The 14,066-nt window shown below is 43.7% G+C and overlaps 2 protein-coding genes across 14 annotated transcripts in view; one reads left to right on the top strand and one right to left on the bottom strand.

Moving 5' to 3' along the window:
* Positions 1–8,537, top strand: part of LOC126532348 (oligoribonuclease) — a 42,973-nt gene extending 34,436 nt beyond the window's left edge. Inside the window, exons 6-7 of one of the 4 annotated variants that reach the window (XM_055071514.1) lie at positions 1,447–1,511; positions 7,724–8,537. In XM_055071514.1, the coding sequence (XP_054927489.1) occupies positions 1,447–1,511; positions 7,724–7,740 (82 nt within the window). In that variant the 3' untranslated portion in view covers positions 7,741–8,537. The other 3 variants (XM_072288487.1, XM_050180055.3, XM_055071513.2) reach the window with 3 other exon arrangements.
* LOC126532352 (uncharacterized) overlaps positions 6,244–14,066 on the bottom strand; it is a 30,191-nt gene continuing 22,368 nt past the window's right edge. For 8 of the 10 annotated variants that reach the window (XM_055071515.2, XM_055071518.2, XM_055071517.2 and 5 more), the window contains exons 7-8: positions 13,724–13,838; positions 6,244–6,438 (exon numbers count right to left, since the gene is read on the bottom strand). In XM_055071515.2, the coding sequence (XP_054927490.1) occupies positions 6,375–6,438; positions 13,724–13,838 (179 nt within the window). In that variant the 3' untranslated portion in view covers positions 6,244–6,374. The remainder of the gene's footprint in view (positions 6,439–13,723; positions 13,839–14,066) is intronic. The other 2 variants (XM_055071522.2, XM_050180058.3) reach the window with 2 other exon arrangements.

Raw genomic sequence — 14,066 nt, 5'->3', positions numbered from 1 at the left:
CAGGCTGTAACAAGAGATAAATAAATTGAATTTAGTTGGCAGCACACATTCTTTGTTCTCCCTATCATAAGTGGTGCTGTTGAAGATGGGCAATATCAGCTGCACCATACATGTGAGCACCACTTGTTATTACTTGGCAGTATCCTCATCATCGTTATCAGACAGCAAAAGCAACTCAAGTGACATCAACTAATGTTACCATGGTGCCAGCCTTGCATGTTTCCACACCATTGTGGACACTGTTGTAGTCTACATGTATGTCATACGCTTTTGTTGGAGCTTTGCTTTTTGCTGGAGCAAGAGCTCACTCCAGGCCTTTTGCTAAGCCAACTAGCAAACATAACATGGCCACAGAAGTTCAGCCTAAATGAATAGACAGTTCATGTTAAGCATTTTTTTTTTTCGTGGCACTCTACTACATGCAATGTACCCCTCAGCATATACAAGAGACTGTCAATTCTGCAATACGCCAAACACCCTTTACCACATGGTCTGGGAGTGCAAAAAGAACCCACAGACAACACCCATCCAAACGCCAACAGAAGACTAGTGGGAGGCCCAGCTGACAAGCCCAAGACCTGAGGACAAACTACGGCTTGTGAACAGGACTAGGCTATCACCACAGGGTCACGGCTACCTGGAATAGGGCGGCCACCCACCTTTGGGTATTAACAGCTTGGTCTCCATCAAAGTTTATTTACTCACTCCATGGAGCCTATGAGACACGAACTAACAATTGAGACATGAACATGCGCACTGTTTGCCATATCTGGAGGTTTGGCTTAACATGGTTCGTCTTAACAGGAGTCTTCTGTGTTCTGGGATCTTTGATGCAACTCGACTGCTCAATGCTGCATTTGATGTTCCGAGCAGCCACATGCTGATCAAGTGGATTGCAAGAATGCTGATGTACTGCGTTCTGGGTGACTGCCAGGTGCTCAATATTAACCTGGAGCCTTCCACTAAAGCATCTCTGTATCCTAGGTTGCTTTGGGAAATTAAGCACAATAAATAAATAAATAAATTAATTAATTAATTAATTAATTAATTAATTAGTCAATTGCTGTCTTAACTTTCCTCATGGCTGCATCATACTGCATAGTTGCTAAATGCCATGCTCCTTGTAAAGAAGTTCAGCATAACACTGAACTCTGGTGAATGGAGGCAAGTAAGCTTGATCACCTTAGGAAGGTATTGATTAACAGGTTTCAATCCCTCTGCTCACTGTTTGTGAAGTGTATCACACAATAAAGCTGGCATACCTTCCAGTGACAGCACAGCAGTGTCAACCCATTCATAGAATAAGTGGTGTTGTGGTTGCTATATCGGAGAGTATTCAGAGTTTTGCAGCATGCAAGAGATACTTGTAAAAAGCATTGCAAACTAATGTTTCTGCAGCCTCATTGTGAGAGAGTATACAACATTTTGCACTCATCTGCATTTCAGGGCCATGCCAGACATCCTGGAAAGCATAGAAGAGCTAAGGTTCTACCGGAAGAAGATCTTCCTGGGTAAAGAGCCCAGTAGTGCCAGCAAAATAGAAGCAAATGTTTCTAGTTAACAAATCATAATGCCATTCATTGTGTAGAAGGGCTGTATTGAACAGCCTCTTCCACCTGTGCATTAGCTTTCATGTGCCACATCATCAAGCATTCTCCTTTTGTTGAACATGCACTAATGTCAAGTTCTCTCTGCCAGTGGGTTAGTGCACTCAAGAACTGTGCAGTGCGAGAATACCCAACACTAATTAGGTGTGTGCTTACCACAGATAGGACATGTCTTGAAATCATGCATTAGTTTAAAGCATTCGGTGCACATTAGACATGTTATTCCCAAAATTTATAATTGTTCAGTACAGCCTGTGTGACAGGTATCCAAAAATATTATTTTTTTGCTGCAACTTTAGACAAAACCAACAGCTGCAACAGCTATGTGAAGTCAATCTGTGCACTCTAGTGAACAGGCTGGACAGACATCAGTGCACACATAATTGACTGTGCACTACCCTTTAACTTCAGTGCATTAATTAACCCCTAACTACCATCTTTAGGTGGAGTCTATGTGACAGATTTTTTAGTCATATTTAGTGGTACTAGACTAATGTTATTGAAAATAACCTGCGAGGGTCTACAGGGCCTGTGAGGTACTTGAGGACACGCCTTCGATTTGCCATATACATTTACATCCTGATTCAGTCTATCTAGGTGCTTAACTTTGTCTTCACCATCTCCTCTGCCATCTATTTAGTATAGTTATTCCAGCATAGCAGCCTGCAGTCTGCATAGGAGTTCTAGTTGCATTACACACTGGTCACAGCAACTTGGAGATTGCCACCTTCTTGAATGTGGCAAAATTCTTTGTTTTCAAGGTGAGGCATGAGCTCATGGCCAATTCTCACCTGTGGCAAAAAGAAGTTAAGCATTGCCAATGGCTGGATGTAATTCAGGCAGTTGAGTTTCTAGGTGGAGGCCATCGTGAGTGAGAACCCTGAAAAGCCAATGATGGCCTTTGCTGAGCTACTTTAGCCAGGAGAGTCGACAGCCAGGCTTTCTATGCATGAGGACGTTAGGTGCTACTCATAACCAACGGATTCCCGCATGGCCTGCACAGCCCAAGAGTGGCTGGCTGTGAACTTCTGTTGGCACATCACCTTCAGTGCAGTGTCCCAGTTCCCGATATTTAAGCATGCTACATTGCTGTGTACAGAGGGTGTCACTGAGATGGAGACTAACAGACAGCCACATAGTTAGAAACTAACCATAGGCATCTGTTGTGCAAGCACTGGTCAACGTTGGCAAGCACCATCCGATCCTAGCACGTAGCTGTTATCAAAGCTGAATTGAGCCAGTTATCGAAGCTAGAAGATCGTTTTATTTAACCATCTCAGGAAACAGTGGTAAAATAAACAAGGCAAGAAATTTGGAACAAATGTATCTATAATATCTGAAATATTGTTTCTATTCTGAAAAGTCATCCTCAAACATCTTGCAAAGTCTCTGAACAATGTGTCCATCCTATAGCCTCTTCAATTTATGATGCATGCACCGGTGATTTTGTGATGTACAGTAAAAGCTCGTTAATTCACTACTCGTTAATTCGAAATTTCGGATAATTCGAATTAGTTGCCGCGGTCCGTCCCACAATGTATTGAAAGCAATATGTAACACATCCCGCTAATTCACACTGAAATCCGCACCGCCACCGATAATTCGAACTCCGCATCATCGTGGATGCGGAGAGTGCTAGTGCGCGGGAGCACGCTGGCGTCGCCGCGCGGGTCGCGCAGCTTTGCTTTTTCGATCAGCGGCAAGGACGATAACGCCCTCGCCGCGCGCCATGTTCTTTGCGTGCGAGGGTGAGCCGGCGAACGCGGCTCAATCTCGCGTGCGCGAGAGGGGAAGGTGGGGCGCCCTCTCCTGTCGCGCGCGAGGGAGGGACCGGGGGACGATCTTCGGCGGCTGCTGCTTACGGCGCGGCCATGCGGCCGCCGCATCTTGAAAGCGATCTGCGTCGTGGCCAAAGTGCGCGCCCGCGTGGGCCTCGTCTTCAAAGCGATCTGCGATGTTTGCAGAGTGCGCGTATTGCCGCTAGCTTCATATGCGATGTGCTTTCTACGTTTCGTTCGCGTTAAAGCGAGGGCTGTACGAACGTCAATTCGCTCGCTGCTACTGCTGCGTGCCCTCACTCCAGCGTTTTTCAGCGAGTTTCCGCGGTCATCGAGCGAGATGCGTTCATGCTCACCTGTGCGCGCGTGACACAGTGCTTGTTAATTTAGTTGGTAAGCAAATGCTCACAAGTTTATACGTCCGATAAAACTATTATCCTTACTTCGTATAGCTATCTACTAATTTTCTATCGCAATCGATGCTTCGCTTTTCGCGCGAGACGGAGACTTTTTTTTTTTTCTCCGCCCCAGTCAGCGCGACAAACGCGCGGATGGAGCAAGAGCCATCTCGACGTCGGGCGCGTCGGACCGCGCTGGCCGCGTCTGGTTACGTTGGCTGCGCCAGAGCTTCGAAGTATAGACGTTGTTCACGCCAACGTGACGTAGCGTGTGCGCGTGTGTGCGCGCGTGCTCACGCCACGTCAGACTATATACGCGCCTTAACCGAGCGATTTTTTTCTCTGACTTTCATTAGTTCGAATTTTGTATAATTCGAATTTTCATAGCATCCCCGCGGAATTCGAATTAACGAGCTTTTACTGTATAACATTTGCACATTATCTGCTGCGGTGGCCCAGTGCCTGTGGTGCTCCACTGCTGGGCTCGAAGTCGCGGGTTAGATATCGGCCACCGTGGTCTCATTTCGATGAGAGTGAAATGCCATATACGTACTAGAATATTAGAAAATTTTGAATATTATGGAATATTATATTTTTAGTAATCGTAATCAATCCAAAAGCTAGATATATGGAAAATTTCTAATGTTCAGTTGCATACAAATATTTGAAACAAATAGAATATATTGTTGGCTGTGTGGGAGCAAGCACAGTTTTTAGCATTTGCTTATATCTAAGAGTATGTGTCTGGTTTTGCATTTAATTTTGTAATTCCGTGCTGCTGTCACAATTTCGCCTGCAAAGCAGGCTGCAAGCTTGAGGCAAAGCCAGCCAGGGCATGGGCTTGCAGACAGTGAAGGTGCGCTCTTTTGCAGCGCCACTCCCAACCTGAGCATATGGCTTGACAGCAAATGCGATGAGTGACGGCTGGCATGGGTTCAAGTGCCCCCAAGTTTACAGCCATTTGATGTTGCATAACAAGGTACAGGGTAACGAGACAGACAATTAGTTGGAATTACTAAATTTTCTAAGTTAACAAGAGCCAAATACACAATCTTTTAGAACGGCTTACTAGCCTAATTTTTTACCGTTGACAGTGTAATTTCACTGTTCCAACATGTTCAAATAACCAAACTTTACAATAAATGCATGTGCATATCATTATTCGACATTCTATTCAACATTCAAAGCTAAGCATTCATATTCGGAAATTTTCATATTCGCACACCCCTAGCAAAAATGCTTGTGTACCATACTTTTTCGAATATAGGGTGAGGTTTTTTTTTTCCCAGAATAACCAATTGGTTATTGTTTCAATATGAAAGCAGCAGGGCCACATTTCTCCAGAAGGAAAATTAGGAATTTAATTCTAGGTAGCGCAGCGGCACCATCTTGTGGTGGAGGACACCACAGTGCTGATACTGCGACCTCTGAGATGGCCGGCACAGAGGGATATTCCTGTGTTCCATTTCATACATAGTAGGCAATACTGGGAAAGCTAGGGAGTCTTATTCCTCTGCTTGCATTCGCAACCAAAAAATAGTGTGTTTGATATGAAAGAAATATTATATATAAAGATGTGTTGTACTATTCATTGTAACAGTAGGTCTCATACATTTATGTCACGAAGTATGATGCAATTACTGCATGCAAGGTGTCGCAGACCTGAACCTTTTTACCACTGAAGGAACGGAGTGACTTGTTTCTGCAAGTGGCAGCCACAGTCAATCGAGTGCACTCAAAACATTATGCTGCATTCTGTAAGCACAAAGGTGCCCAAATAAAAGACAGCTTGATGTCTTCAAACTGTAAAAAGAGAGAGAGAAAATTAATGATATCTGAATAGGTTAGCCTAGTGACAGGCCTGGCATGCTACTCAAACTGAGATGGTGAACAATGAAAGAAAGGCAATGAGATAAAAGCAAAAAGCACATGTGCACTAATACATACACTGACACAAATGCACAAGTTATTTTCACAGTTTCCTTGAGGCCTGTATCCCTCGGGAATGCTGTAAGCACTGTAGTGGGGCACAATTCAGATCCTCGGCACTGCCACGGTTCACTTAAACAACAGGAATGGTAATAATGAAGTTAATGATTAAAGTTATCAAAGCCTATTGTTGACATTCAACAATCCAGCACAATATTTTTGGCTATCACTATCTGTTAAGAAATCCTTGTGCACAGTTTGACTATGAAATGCTGCCAAATGGCAGGAGTATGCCTTTTTGTTTTTCCAGCTATATAACATGCCAAGTTTGCTTATATTTTTTACGTAGAGTAAATGAGTACTTCGGTGAACTTGACTAAATTTATACACAAGAAAGAAAATATTTTAATTAACTTGGCAGTGTCCCTTCGCTAAGTGAAGCAAAGCAGATGAAAGACAGACATGTGGATGTTCTCGTTGCTTGGAAGGGCACGTGTACAGTGCAACTGAACTGCAAAAGGGTTGATCTGCTCAATTTCAGTAAACTTTTATGCAAGTGTTGAGTGGAAAACTACACTTCCGGTATGGTTTCCTCTGGCTCGCTCATCGCTGTCTCCTGTCCCAGTCAAGGTTCCATGTGCATCACTTCGGTTGTTCTGGGGTTAAAAGTGCTTCTTTGCTGATGGCCACTTGATGCACAGCTTTTGTTTGACTTTCTGCTTTGACCTGAATTCAAGAAAAAAAAAAAAACTCGGTTTGTGTTAACTGCATTAACATAGTAGGATATTACACCTTAATAGAAATGGTAACATAATTATGTTCTTAATTTTGCTCAAATAAAGACACCAAAGCATTCGGGGAATGCTTCAGAAGTCTTGGCCTAGTTTATGTTTATTGAACATTTATTGAGTAATTGCTACTAAAACGATAAGCACAGGAACAAAAATGATGACATTGGCAGGTTGTGTCGATCTCGTTCCTCTCTACATTGAATTTTTATAGAGGTAATTATTCATTCTATCATGCTTATAAGTTCGCTAGAACACACCAGGCATTAAGTGTATTGACACCATCATGTTCTACAGACAGTTTTCTATTTCAAAACAACTCTTAAAATGTGCACAGTCAGCAAATTGACAAAATGTTGGTAGGAGAGGATGTGTCTTTGTCAAGAATCTACTTCATAAATAATCAGAATTGTGTTGCTGTATTTTGCAGTCTTTGCCTAGTGGCAGCCTCACCTGGACATACTGGAGAACTTGAAGTCTGAATTTGAGAATATATATATAGAATTCATTTCTGGAACAGAAGCGGGATATGAACAAAGAGAAGCAAGAACACAGGACAGCTGTTCATTTTCTTCGTTGTAGTTTGTGTTGCACTGATGTTTGCAGAATGGACTGTTGTCAACTAGCGTGGCTTTCAGTTTTCTTTAGAATCCTCCTGAACTGCAAACTTACTGCCATATAACCAACTTTGTACAAATATTCCATTAGTTAGGTCAGCATGCTTTACTTTGCTGTCTGAAAGGTGGTAGAGGAGGTGAAAACTGCCATCTTGGCACTAGTTGACGCTGCAGCGTGCACTGATGCCACAACTTGGGGACGCTAAAGTTGGCACTTTCACACGGCACCTGCTTCTCCCAAGCAAACCCGCAGGTTTGCCGTCTCCTGAGGTGGCGAATGTTATCGGTGCACCTCTGGGCGATGCCTTGTACCAACAACTTAAGCAGAGTATTTTTAGACCACACCCTGGCATCTGAGAGCATATATTGCAGGGAATTCTGTGTCTGAGAGTACGCACCTCCAGCAGAGCAGTGGGAGTCTGTGCTGCTCAGCGAATGCGCGGAGGACCAACTCTGGGCAGTCCGGCTGGCCGCTGCCGCCGCCAAGACTCAAGGTCTGGCTGTCGCCTGATGAAGGGGGCTCCGGTGGTACTAGTCTCCCTGCCCCCCGCCTCCCTTGACCCCAGCAAGGACATTTAATAAAGTTTTGTCTCTCTCTCTCTCCAGCACCTCCTAACCTCTGAGGACCTTGGAGATCGCCACCCCTGCCAGTTGCTCAACAGCATGCGGTGGCTCCTGGGCACAAGCAACATCAACTCGAACGACGCGCTATTGAGGAAGCTCTTCCTGCAGCACTTGTTGCAGTCCACCTGCCTTGTCTTGGGCGCTGCAGGGGACTTGACCCTCGACCACCTCGCCCAGCTTGCTGATAAGAGTCCATGACGCAACTTGTCCTTTGGTTGCCGCCCTCTCTTCAGCACCAGAGAGCTCTCAATCATGTCCAGCTTACAGTACCGGATCAACCAGCTCGCCATTTCCATCGAAGCCCTATGGATGTCCTCTCATGATCAGCCCGACTCCTCTTCACGTCCTAGCTGCCGTTCCGTCTTCCCCAAGTGGTCCCCACCCGAGCAGTCCTCGAAGCCTGCCTATTTGCATAGGTGCAAGGGGGGCTCATCATCGCCCCCACATGCTATAATATAAGACTTCTGCCAGCCACACTAAGCATTTAAGGGTTACCATACTTTGCGGTTCAAGACGCCTGCGGGACGTGCTTTGCAAGCCTGAGCTGGGGCAGGAGGGGGAGGGGGCAAAGTAGGCCATTTGACTCCCCCACTTTTGAAAGCTGGGAATATGGTGCCTGGAGTCCCGACCAAGATCACTCGAGTCTACAGGAAGCCGCTTGAGGCTCAGATAATGGGGGCCTGGCCTCTCCACCAGCTGTACGCGGAGCCTCGGCCTCATTGGTTCTTCAGGGCACTCATCACCGATATGTATGTAGCACACAGGATCTACTTGGTTACAGCTGGTAAATTCCCCACATCTGCATGTGTGCAGTATAGTCTTTCAAGTCTTGATCTAGGCACTGATTCAGGCTACTTGGTCTGTCAATAGTGCAACTGAACCTCAATAGTGAAAATGAGGTTCCCAGTACTTTCAGGAGTGCTTTCAGTTATTGACCATGTAAGGTGCTCACATGGTGAAACTGAGGCAGCACGAAGCGTTCGCTTCTCGCTGCCAGCGCTCTTCATCATGCCAGCATTGTGACAGCGAGTGCACTAAAGGTTATCGAGTGATGTGTGTTTATATTTGCCTGTGCGTACGTGACACTATGCTTGTCATAGGAGTATCTATCGGTTTGGGGGGAAGCATGCACCTTCCCCCGTAGTAAGAAGTGAAAGGGAAAGCCCCCTTTAACAAATCTAACAAAACAACAGCTGGTGCCAAGTTTTCTCTCAGAATTGTGCCCACAAAGGTACAATTTCTTTATTACGTATCCGCTGCTTGGGCAGCTAGGATTGTCTTTCGAGCATCGCCGCCACATGCTATAATAGAAGACTTCGGCCAGCCACACTAAGCAGTTAAGGGTTACCATACTTTGCGGTGCAAGGCGCCTGCGGGACGTGCTTTGCATGCCTGAATTGCTGAGAAAGCTGTCACTGGGCAATCCAAAACAGGTTTGTTCTACCATCCCTTGCATCATCCCCTGTTTGTTGGGGCTGTCTAACCTAATCATCTTTGAAAACACGAAATCAGGTTTGCTTCTTATAATTTACTGATATTTAATCAGTGTTTCCATTTTAGCGATCTTGTCGTAAGATTTTGTGACTTCTTTTGTCTGTCTACAGCAAAGCTTTCTATTTAGCAATCAGCTACTTTCTTTTAGTGACATGAATGAGCAATTGGCAATATTTCAACAGTTATAAAGGTTACTTGAAAAATAGCCTTCTAGAATGCAGTTTAATATTCAAAAAGTACATGTAAGTGGCCGAAACTTGCTGTACGATGCATAGGCTCCGTGACAATGGTGAACCAACGGTTGCCTTCACATTGTGATTCTACTTTAGAGCATAGTGGCAGTCATAGCCATCATAGTGTTCACAAAAATGAAGTTTATTATTTACAAAACCTATATTAATGCATTTAAATGTTGCGGGTTCACTGGTGTCACTAACTCCATTAGATCGGTAGATGTGTGCAGGCGTGTCAGGGAGCTAATTTACGAAAACCAAATTAAATAAATTTTATGTTCAGATTTAGAACATGGCAGGTGAATAAGACATATCAACTGTATAAAAGAAGGCGTTAATATTGGAACGGTTAAGCTCCTTCACGCGTGTATGAACAGCGCTTTCCAAGAACAACCGTTGCTTGTGTTCTTTTGAACCGTGCTGTATTTGTAAACTTCCAATCTGAAGGTAACAAAAAATTTAAGCTGTCATAATACGTTATGTAAATATTAGAAGTAGGCATCTGTGACGCACAAATGAAAGACGGTATTGCAATATCGACTGTGCATACATATCCAGGCACACCCAATTGTGATACCGAGAAGTTTATGACCACGCATTCTGCATGGGTTTGCCGCAATGACACTACCTCTGTGATCATCGTTGTGGAGACTTCAGTGTGGACATTTCAAAAGCAGACAAGAAATGGTTCACTCAGTTTATGTGAGAATTTGGTATGAAGTGGGTTCGGTTCCCACCTGTGGCAAGTTGTTTTTTCATCCACTTTAATTTCCATTAATTTATCGTTTCTTTATTTCATTTATTAAGCACGAGTAATTACCCCTATGTTGTCCTTGGTGTCGGTGTTTGTTGGCTTCTTATGATAACACCAATCCAAGTCACTCAACTACTCGACAACAATCTTGTATAGATTCCAATCAATATATATCACAGTAATCACAAAGCTATTGTCACTGCCATTATCAAATGATGAATATAAATACATTTGCCCTTGTCTAACCCTGTGTAATGTGCTACAGCTTCCCTGGTCATCCACCTTCACAGGGTGGAATGGCTCCTCAATTTTTCTCAAAATGTGAGTCAAATGTGAATAACCATTGAATCTAGAATGGAATATTGAATACGCAAATGCAAATGCACATATTTAAAGCAGGAATATTTATTTGCTGCCTTAACACTGGATCTCGTACTGTCCTGTGACTGACACAAGATGGCCTTAGTTGCTTTTCAGTTCAGTTTCAGTTCAGTTTCAGTTTATTATTCGTTCATAACAATTTGTTACAAAATATGGTATACAGACCATTAAACTTGAATTAACCAACTTATTTCGGTATAATTACGAACATGCTAGTATTAAATAGACAGTCAACTATCACGGACAATTAGGATAGCTTTAAACACAACATCACTGCAACCGTAATGAAAAGAACTGAACGAATAAGCCGCTTCACATCTTTAGAGGCCGGTGGCAAACAAGCTTTCCAAGAATGACAGGCTGCTGTATGACCAACTTTCCAAAAACACAAAATAAATAGTTGTTGAAGAAATATCAGAAGTTATGGAAAAGGAAAAGAAAAAGCTAATGAGGTACTTGTGTGCCCTAGACACAATAAAGAGCCTGTTGCAAGGAAAACATCACTCGTAATGTAAAAGATAAAACTGCTACATGACTAGACTGCAAGAAAGTAATTGGCAGGCTAAAAGCAAAAAGAGCTGGTTGCCAAGTATTGGATGAAAAGAAGGGGAAGTGAGGGGCCCTGTTTTGTAAGGGCACCGTTTTTGTAAGATACACTCGCACATATTTGTTAGTCAGGACTATATAAAACCAACAGACAATGAAGAAAAGAAAGCTTATGGAAATTATTTGTAGCTATTAATTGAAGCATAAAAATTAGAAATTAAAGGTAAATGGAGGAAAAAAAACAACTTGCTGATGGTGAGAGCCGAAACCACAACCTCCACATTATGCATGTGTTGCACTACCAATTGTTCTGCGGCGACGATGGCAGTCCCCACATTCCTGCATTCTTGGGTATTTATGTATGTGTACAAGATCTAACCCAAGGACTGTTAATGAGCATCATACTTTTTCGCAAAACTGAAAACAAAGCTTGCATTGCCAATATTATTTCTGCACCGCATCAATAACTTTGTAGCTGTTTTACTTCTGATTATTACAATTTGCAATACTTTGTTCAGCAGGTGACGGTTGTGGCGAAATATTCGGTTAGGTTTGATATTCGAAAGTACCAAATAGTTAATTTTGGAGTACTACAAGTAAAATATTACACACCAATTATTCGTACTCAAAACTTCGGATATTTGTCCACCCTATAGTAAATATATTAGTAAAGCTAAAGCCCTCTATACCCTGCTGGTAAATTCACTGTTTTTCCTTCAGCTTCAACATGACATGTCTAGGTAAATGATTTACTTAACATTAGCTTATATTAGTGTGTTTCAAAATACCTTTGTTCTTAAGATCCACTTCTTGTCTTGTCTCACTTGTCTCACTTAAGCGACACACTTCAGAAAATATTGGCAACACTAGACTGTAATGGTTCAGATTGCGTGATTGAAAACCAGATCTGCAGATGGCAAAGATAACTTTCACTGACGCATTTTTCAAACTTTGTTACTGCAACACAAATCAGAAAATCCGCAAGGTAGGTGATCCTCACAGCACATGCCACCTGGGCCTGCTCTCAGTATGCTTTGCGCTGTCGTGAACATGAACTTCTGAACAACCTCCAATTATTATTTTACAATAAATCAACATGTCATTAATACATTAAATAAAAGAATGTGTCGCCGTCTATTTGGCTGCGACCGCCAAAGCACCATCTACCTAACCCCGCCCCCCATCCCACCCACGCTGCACGCCAGCTCCCTCTGCTCCCCTTGGCAGGAGCCCTCCGTGTCGAGCTTTGTGGTAAAGCATACGAAAAACGAACATTTACTGCACAAGTCAAAAGGGAAGCTATATACAGGTTTACAGTAGTGCAGCTTCCGTTGCTAGCGTGGCGCCCGTGCCAACAGGAAAGCGGTGGTAGAGCAATCCCAGGCGGCACGTACTGCAAAGATCACTTTCCGATTCGTAAGCTCTCTCCCTCTGTGTAATATATATATATATATATATATATATATATATATATATATATATATATATATATATATATATATAGTGAGATGACATATAGGCTGTCAGACTCTTCTTTATTCTCTCTCTCGAGAGAGCCCCACAACACAGTTCCAAAACGGTGTGTGTATGTACAGATGAGAAGAAGAATCATATGAATAATGCTAATACTAATTTCCCTGTACGTGCAAGTGGCTACCCAGACCATGGCTTAGCCAGGAAGGAAACGCCGAATGAGCTGTTTGAGGTGCGAAATGTGAACAATCTCCGAATGACAGTAACGACGGTCCAAAGAAACCTCAACGGGAATAACATAATAGTTCACTGGGAATGTTTGCTCAGTAATAACGTAGGGTGCAAGGAAGCATGATTCGAACTTCTCACACAGTCCAAGTGTATGAATGGGCATCCAAAAGAGCACTTCCTCTCCAGGACGAAAGGAGACTTCTCGACGAGAGATGTCATAACATTGCTTGTGATCTAGATGACTGACTTGTGTGTTTAGGCGAGCACATTGGCCACATTCGTCAAGTCTCGAGGTGAACTGTTTGGGTATTCTGGCTGAGGTGTTAGCTGGGTCATTTAAGAAAGCGGTGTCGATGGTGAATGTCTGCGAACAGCCGTAAATGAAGTAGAAAAGTGAGTACCGAATAGTTTGTTGGAGAGTAATGTTATGAGCAAACGTCACAAAAGGTAAAAGCTTGTCCCAGTTGTTGTGGTTTGGCCTGATATACATAGATATTATATGTTAGTGTGCGATGAAATCGCTCTGTTAAGCCATTTGTTTGAAGGTGGTATGCGGATATCGTCATATGAACTGTGCCACAAGCTCTGAGTACTTCTTCTATCATTGTCGACATGAAAGTCTTGCTGCAATCATTCAACAGTACACAAGGTGCACCATGACGCAGCATAATGGCATGCAGAAAGAAGGTGGCAACATCTGAAGCCGAACTGGAGCGTAGAGGAGTGGTCTCTGTGTACCATGTGAGATGGCCATGAGAGGTAGTCTCATTAGACTGCGTCAAACCGGCCAACCTTGCGGCCAGCCTCTCACGGGGCTACCCGCAGATGTCACCGGCGTATCCACTTATCCGCATGTCATTCCCTCTATACCTGTTTGATGCATACGTTTTGCCGTTACGGCTGGACGGGGGGCTCTGTAGCACCCACCAATGTCGCAGCGCAGAGACACTAAGGTCGGCGCTCTCAGCCGGTGCCTTGGTGCCGCCTGCGAAAGACAGGAAAATAAAGATGGGCAGCACATGCTCTATGTGCAAGCACATCACGAACAGCTCTGTTCTAGAAGCCTGCTACTTTGGTCCTCTTGTTCTAATGCCCCAATGTGACCCCTCTGTTCCCGACAAAGCCATACACTGTCCTGCAGCCTGAGTGAGCAGACAAGCCTTGGACAGTGGTGTGCCTTGTATCTGGACAATCTCAGAAGAAAACAGAAAGG

Source organism: Dermacentor andersoni, chromosome 5, assembly GCF_023375885.2.
Source record: "Dermacentor andersoni chromosome 5, qqDerAnde1_hic_scaffold, whole genome shotgun sequence".
Taxonomy (NCBI): Eukaryota; Metazoa; Arthropoda; class Arachnida; order Ixodida; family Ixodidae; genus Dermacentor; species Dermacentor andersoni.
Note: the sequence above shows the minus strand (reverse complement) of the source record. Positions and strands in the feature narration are given on the sequence as shown.